The sequence below is a fragment of the Phaseolus vulgaris genome, chromosome 8, assembly GCF_051622355.1.
Source record: "Phaseolus vulgaris cultivar YP4 chromosome 8, ASM5162235v1, whole genome shotgun sequence".
NCBI classification, from domain to species: Eukaryota; Viridiplantae; Streptophyta; class Magnoliopsida; order Fabales; family Fabaceae; genus Phaseolus; species Phaseolus vulgaris.
The window spans coordinates 52,851,185-52,859,425 of NC_143505.1; the positions used below are offsets into that span (position 1 = coordinate 52,851,185).

Sequence of the window (8,241 nt, forward strand, 5' to 3'; positions counted from 1 at the left end):
GAATGTTTTTAACTTTTTATTAAAGAACAATTATGAAATTTTAAAATTTATGGGATGTTTGAAGAACAAATGTCGGGTGCAGGAAGAAGCAACCCTCATGAGTGAAAACACTCTACAAATCTCAACACTCTTTTTTTACATGAGAAAAAGAAAGAAAAAAAACACACCAAACTACACCCAACATTGATAGATAGCAAATATTGATGACTATTTTATAAGCTACGGTTATTTTATAAACAAACACCCAAGGAAATTGGCTGGTTAACCTTAGATGAATGATACATATTTAAACCTTACTTAACATTTAATCATATATTTCACTTTAACAAACCCTTTAGTCCTTTTTCCAAATAACAAATTGCAAAATTTTGTCACTTAATCACATCAATCAAATTACTAAAACTTTTCAATAACTTATCTCCACTTTGTACTCTTACTCAAAATTCCAAAACTCCCCTCTTTTTTAAAGGTATTTTTGTCATTCACATAATTTTATTTTGTCTAAATTAAAATACAACAAATAATTTTAATATAAATTCAATCTATTTATTTTCCACATGCTATAATCTATATTTCAAAACAATGCTCGTTTTCATTCTCATATTCTATAATTTATAGCAAGTTTGTATTTTTTTTTTTTTATCTATTTCTTTATTTATTGTTTGGTCTATTTAGAAATAACTAAACTTAGTTTTAATGTTAAATAAGTCTTTAAAAAGACTGGCAACAAGATTTTAGAAAGGTCAAATTTATAACAAGGTTAAAACTTCTTTAATTTTTTAAAACAAGTCAGTCAAACATATTTAAGTAAGAAAACAATTTATACACACTTGTAAAAAAACACGCAAATAAATATAATGTTTAATAAGCTAAATTATGCAAAATGGTCATTTATATTCTACATTTTATTGTCTTTTACTTTTTTTAAAATCAATTTAGTCGTTTATGTGTTTATGTGGTTCAAAGATAATTATTTTGTCAACTTAAACTTAACTACATTAATATTTAAAATTATCTTATAACTTATTCTCCATCTTCCTTCTCCATCAAAGCTTAAAAAAAAACTATTTTCACAAATAAAAATATTTATAAGATGAGACACTAATGTTGTGTTTAAATTAAGGAGAGATGAAAAACGAAAGAAATAAAAATAAAGAATAAAAGTGTTGTGTTTAATTAATTATTTTTATTTTAATTATTTTTTATTATAATGTAAAACATAACTACTAATAAAATATTATTATTTTATTTGTTATTTTAATAATTTTCTATGTCAATTATTTATTTCTTTAATGTAAATTTATACTAATAAAATATAATTTTTTTATTTTATTATAATAAACATATATTAATAAATAATAATAATATAAACATACATAAAAATTATATATTTACATAATTATATAATTTTTTTCGCAAATCGTCTTATTCTTTTGTAGAAAATTTAAAAATATCTGTTTTGTTTTCATTTTTCACATTTCCTTTCATGTTCGTAATAGTAAACCATGAATTTACTATAAAATATTTTATTTTATTTTTAAAATAAAAAATAAAATTTTATTTAATAAAATAAGTAACTGAAAAAGTCGTCTTTTATAAAATAATTATTATTTTTACAAAATTATATATATTCTAAACTTTACTATTTTAATGTTTTTAACATTATTCTTACGTAATTATATATTTTTGAAACTTATTATTTAATATAATTAAAATGTGGATAGATGGATAAACATGAAAGCGCATTTGTTTTTGTTAGTAACTATAAAATAATTTTGATATTTTAGGAAGTAAGTTAGTTGACGAAAATACTTAAAAGTAAAACGTTTTTGTTATACTTTTAGTTTTACAAGTATTATTATAAACAATGAACTGAAGCAAGAATAGTATTAATCTGGGATGGGCGCAGGTGAGTCCAGGGTCAACCATTGCAAACAAACAACGCGCTTTGAATCCAACACGTTTCTACCAAAATCAAATATTAAATCTTTAAAGTAATAACAGCGATACATAGCAATAAAATAATAGAAATGCCACACAAGTAACATGGATATTCATTAAAAATTCTTTCACCTAATTCATGTCTCACTCTACCAATATTCTCCATTCAAAATTAATGCCCCTTGCTTCTTCCTATCAACCCAGGTTTGAATATGGACCAAAGACGAATAAAATATAACCACTTGCTTCAAATTTTCAGGAAAATAAATATATCATTGTACTGGTGATAAGTCCAAAATCAAAACTTTAAATATAAGTTGCTTACTTAGATCCGATAATAGGTCTAATAAGTTCAATAAATTTTTCTTAAAATATACCATAATATCGTAAAAAATAAACTTTAAGTTTTAAAAAATCAACTCATAAGATATTGTTTCCACAGCAGAAAAAATAGGTTCAGGAAAAACATAAATGATATCTTTAACAGTTTCGTGAACCATAATTTATTTGGTTACCTGATGTTTCATACCTGTGCCAAATCCAAATTTTCCACATATTGACATGGATGTTTGACTTTTTGTTAAGGCATATTAAAAGTTGAAGCATTGGTGGTAGGAGCATTGGTAAAATTATTTGAACGTGAAAAACCATGATTTTTTGAAGGAATATGACTACCATGATAAATGATGGGATTAAACTCAGAATGTGCATTTGAAAGATTTGTGACATGACATTTCCTGAAATAGTATTGGCATGGAGAAAAGAAGATTGAGTTATGTGATTTTCAAAGCATTCTTCTTCAAGAACCAACAAAGCTTCAAGGTCATCAACACTATACGAATTCGTTTTTGATATAATTGATCTAATCAAACCATCATACTCATCCGAGAGGCCATCAAGAATCGTTTCGATGTGTTCCTCAGTGGAGATAGCGACACCCATAGCTGCCAAGGTATCCACAGTTTTCTTTATATCCAAAAGATAAGTGGATACATACTGATCATTTTTGGGGGTTTTAAGAAGAAGCTTCAACATCTTGATTGTTGGCCAAGTATGAGATGTGTAGTAAGTGCAAAGACGTTTTCAACTGTCAGTAATGTCTTGAGGCCAACCATCTTTGTTAGAACTGGTGAACTTATCGACGCAAGAAGTCAGACAACAATGAGGTGATCTGATTGTATATAGTGAAGATAGGCATCGTTAGATTTTGGAAACTGACCAACAATTGATGGTAGGTAACAATCAGGGACATTAGTGCCTTCAAGAAAGTGTTCAAGATTGAGACCCCGATGACTTTTTACGACAAGTGAACCGCGTTGTCAAACGTAATAATTGTCTCTAAGGACAAATATCGATGTCACAAGTAACAGTGAATTATCGAGTACAATAATCACTAAATATAACAATAGAACAATAAAAAAAGTCTTAAATTGGTTATGTTGGTACTGATCCATAAGAATACAAACAAAGAATTAGTTGTTTCAATTTGGAAGATAGGGATTAGGTTTCATCTCTCTCACCCTCATGTATTTTGATTAGCATGTTAATATTAAGTTCTATGATTGAAATTGATGCTGGTAGAAAATTCATTTATATCAATCTCTCGCGTATAAAATCTTGTTTCCTAAATATTGATCTCTCGCATATTTATAAAAACAACTTAGAATCACACTCAGATGTTAATGATAATTAACATTTTAAATCTATCCTACTCAAATATGTTAATTATTGTTGTGTAGGTCCGAATCTTAAAAATACCTTCCGGTCAGATTTAAGATTCTTAACTGTTGCCAAAATCTGTTGTTTCCAAAAAAAGAAAATTGTGATTATATAACTTTAGATTGATTGAGATAGTGAATTGATGTTGGAGAAAAGATGCCATGCGAAAAGAAGAAGACTAAGTATGGTGGAAGACGGATAAGGAGAAGTAGCGGAACTCATGGTTGAGAAAAAGAAATATGCTCTTGATAACCAACTAAGGGTATATATAGAAAACAGACTACAAATGCGTGACACTACCAAACATCAGGTTAGTTACAATATTTATACTCAGTTATATATTATAAACTATTTTATTTAGTTGAGTTGATGTGATCTTCATTTTGTTGGTTATAAAACTTTGGTTTAATAAGTTTTCATCCCAATTAAGGGATAAAAATCAAATAAATTGACGCATAAGTTGTATTATTCATTAGATTACTTTCAGACTACCGACGCCAATAACATAGTTGACCTATTCTTTAGTTGCATGCATTTTTTTTTTCTTACGAAGTTGGCAGTGTACCTAACAAAAAGGCTATTGAATAATACACTGATGCGACATCTGGGAAGCAACCATGTCCGTGAGCCAATTTTAAAAGAAAAAACAAGTACGAAATTTGAAGGAAACACTCTACAAGAAAGTAGAATGGTAACAAAACAAATGTTGCAGCAAACCACGAACATTTATTGCTCCCTTTACTTAGAGACACTCAGCATACAGAACTTGCCATTGCCAGTTTGTAAAAGGCTATAAGTTTCTATATTTCTTTGTTATCCTTTGAGAATATATAAAACAAGAACATGTCCAGAATGATGGTCAGAGAGACCATCTTATAGAATAGAAAGAACAGAGTATTACAATTAAATGAGACACTCAAAATTGAAGCAGTTAAAATGTGTACAAAACAATATTTGTGTTTGTTATGACCCGGTTTGTGTAATTGCCCGAAGCCTAGTTCTATTATCGCCTTCTATTTATTTCTTTACTTTTGTGTATGTCACCTTCCAATTTCCATCTAAGGGAAAACCCAAAAATCTACCTCCCTGACTCCCAATTTTGCAAGTATGAGACTATACAGTATACACCTTTCAAACCCAAGAAAATGTTAAACATCAGCACACTTCATTGGTGCATACCCGAGTCTGGATTTCTTCATATCATATAGTATGTGGAAATTCTGCTGCTGATAGTTTCCAATTATTGAAAGGGCAGATCGAGAAGTTCCCAAAATAGCCAAGCAAACAATGTCAGAATCAATCTGGATAAAGTAATTCTCCACAGGGAAATTCCACTCTGCTCCATCAGCAAATAAAATACCAAAGTCAGGTAGCTCCATCTTGTCAATTCCCGACACATTGTAACATGGCTTTAGAGGAGGAAGGCCTTCAACCACTGTATAGCCCTTAATCTTCTTCACAAAAGCCTCCCTTATAATCTCATAAGCAGGTTCAGCAAAATATGTTAGTGTGGTGCCAGAATCAATTATGGTACCACCAGCACCTTCTGCTGACAAATGCCAAGTCTCCTCAGGTATCTTCAACACCTCACCATCAACCATAACAGACTTTATCTGGACATAGTAAAATGTGTCAACTGAATCCTCTTTCGCCCCACCAAAAGAAGTGAAATTCAAATTGGGGTGGCTGAGGAGCTCCTTGTCCTCTCCAAAAATCAATTTGCTACTCACACTTGCATTGCTATTTCTATCCACAAGACAATAGGAAAATGAATGGCCATAGAAAGATTGCATCTGAGAAGCAAATGACAATGGTCCTCTCCCCAAACCTAGCAAACCAGCAGCCCCATGAAAGAGACCCCTATTCCAATGACCACATCCAAACATCACATTCTCCACACGCTTCAGCTCTGCCCCCCCAGAAGGAGTGGTGAGATTAACGGTAAAGGTTTCCAATGCAAAATCCCCAGTTGTATTTGAACCATCTCCATACCAATAGAAGTAGGGGCAACTCTGATTCTCACCTTTGCAAGGCCTAGGTGGATCAGGAGATGAAACCAGTTGGCACCGGGGATCACCACAGCTTATATTTCTAAAAGAACTAGAATCTTTGGGGTCATAATATGGCCCACTTTGCTCAAAACATGCAATGCAAGGAACACATTGAATCCAATTAAGGTCACTACCAGTATCAAGTATGAGAGAGAAATGCTTAGGAGGTGTGCCCACAAACACATCCATGAAGTACTCACCAGAGCCAAGACTCACTCCAGATTCCAAAGTTGCCACAAGCTGCCCCGAAACCCCACTTGCCGGCGAAGCCCCTGGAGCAACCACAGGCTCGAAGGGCTGCTTTGGTTGGTCCTGTGACTTTTGCAGCCTTGAAATGGCGTTTTGATTCTTCTTCTCTGTGACCCTTTTGTGAAGGTTCTGAATTCTGGTCAAATCCCTTACGGTGGAATCAACCACAGATTGATTAGGTCCAGCATCTTCGCTCCCTGACCTGTGTTTCAAGTGGAGTTTGACCACTTGCTTGTGCGGTTTTGGTGTTGGAAAAGCCTCACCCTCTTCACCAGTTTCTTTACCTGATGTAATGGCAGGCCCAGAATGCCCAAGTTCATTGGAACTCGAGAGGTTACAATCAGTGTCCCCGGATGAAGAGATAACACTGAAGCTAGGATGATCAGGAAACTTTATGGCAGCCAGAGAAGATCCATTTTGGTTGTGATTGTGATCGTGATTCCTAGAAAAGGCTTCCACAAAACAGGAGCACGTCACAAGGAAAATCACAATGAGAGAAACCTTCAAAACCATGGTATTGATAATATCCTCTTTCTTGTACCCAATGGAAATCCTAGATCAAGCACCTAGCAGAGTTTGAGCTAGGCCAAGAGGGTGAAAGAAGGAACTGAGTTCACAAGTTTCTCTCAAAGGCAATTAATCACAAGCAAAATCTCAAAACGAGAGAAGATTAAAGAAGATGGGGAGATGTAAAGATAATGGAAATTACAAAAAAAATGTGAACTTATGAGTTTTGATTTGAGGCCAATACAATGGCTTTGGCAGATGGGAATTGTCTTTGAAGGTGAGAAGAGAAAGAAAGAAGGATTGAAAAGTAAGGTGGTGTGACTCTGAGCTTTGAATCGTTGGACTTTATCAGTAACAACAATGAGAAAGACTTGGAAGCCTAATGTATGTCAAAGGTTGTGTCCAACAACGCGGTTTCATTCACAATAAAGTGTTAGTATTTATTACCTCTTGAAAATGAATTATAAAGCTTGTAATAGAAGATGGTGTATGATTTTTATTTTCTAAAAATAGTTTTTCAGAAAAAAAAAGGATAACAGACATTTATATTGAAGTCAATGTCTCGTGATAAAAAGATTTGAAGTTCTGAAATCACTGTTACCGCTTATAGCGTGCATAGAAGCAATTTTGAACCACACGCTACGTGAATTTTCCCAAGCTAGGAACAGTAACTTCATCCATATACTGGAAGAAAAAGATTTATATGGTATGATTATTCCATGGAATTTTATGGTCTGCTTCCTGATTCATTGGCTTGTGATTGTGTGAGATATATTACTCTTACCTCACTAGGCTGCCACAACAAAAAGTCAAAGACAGTGAAACACATTGGATAAGTTAAACTCAAACTCTGTAGTCGCTGGTCAGAGTTTTGAGTGGGTCTTCTCATCTTGCAAATGAAGGGAACATGGAGAAAGACAAATCCACCTTTGTGACTTGAATAAGGAGAAACAAATGATAAAGAGTTTAATGAAGGGAGCCCCACTTTGGAGATGGAAAAAATGGAAGAAAATTATTTCAGAAGCCTTAGTTAATCACAGTAGTTCAGCAGAACTAGATCATTATCGACCCTTTTCATCTTCACATCTAGTAACATCAAATTCTTCTAATTTTCTATATATATATATATATATTTGTAGTATAAAAATTATGTATAGTAGATAAATAGACTAGATAGAATTACAAATTGTATGTATGATGAATTTGTTCATTTTTGTAGTAAGTGTTTTAAAATTAAACTCATAATAATTTCTAATTTGCTTACTATACAAACATTTTTACATCTATAGTATGTAAACATTAAATTCATTGACAATAAAATATTTGTTTGAATAAATTTTTCACGAATACTTTTATGAAAAAAAAGGTTTCTCCACAAACTACTTTAAATTGGCTAAAATAAGTATAAAAACCTTTTAGACATCAGTTTATAAAGAATTTATTGTTTCATTCTTATTTTGTATTTAGAGAGAAATTTATTAAAAAATAGACCACAAATAGTTTTATAAATATAAAAACAATTTAAAAAAATGAGGGTGACCGTGCATCCCTCCGCCAGGGTGCCAATCATAATATAAAAAGTACAAAATTAACTCGAAGTGATAAAAAAATGAGTTATTGAAAAGAAAGAAAATTAAAATTAAAAAAAATATTTAGATAAGGAAAAAGGAGCATAAAAAAATGTTAATAGTATAAAAGTAATGTGATAAAAGTAAAAAAATTATGTCTACATTGACTCTACTTACTTTTTAAAAAAAATTAAACATATTACACA

The 8,241-nt window shown here is 31.7% G+C and overlaps 1 protein-coding gene across 1 annotated transcript; it reads right to left on the reverse strand.

Annotated features, from left to right (window-relative positions):
* Positions 1-4,366: 4,366 nt before the first annotated feature.
* LOC137825877 (aspartic proteinase nepenthesin-2) lies at positions 4,367-6,927 on the reverse strand. Its single transcript, XM_068631675.2, has one exon. The coding sequence runs from the start codon at positions 6,471-6,473 to the stop codon at positions 4,809-4,811; it is 1,665 nt and encodes a 554-aa protein (XP_068487776.1). The 5' UTR covers positions 6,474-6,927; the 3' UTR covers positions 4,367-4,808.
* Positions 6,928-8,241: the final 1,314 nt, after the last annotated feature.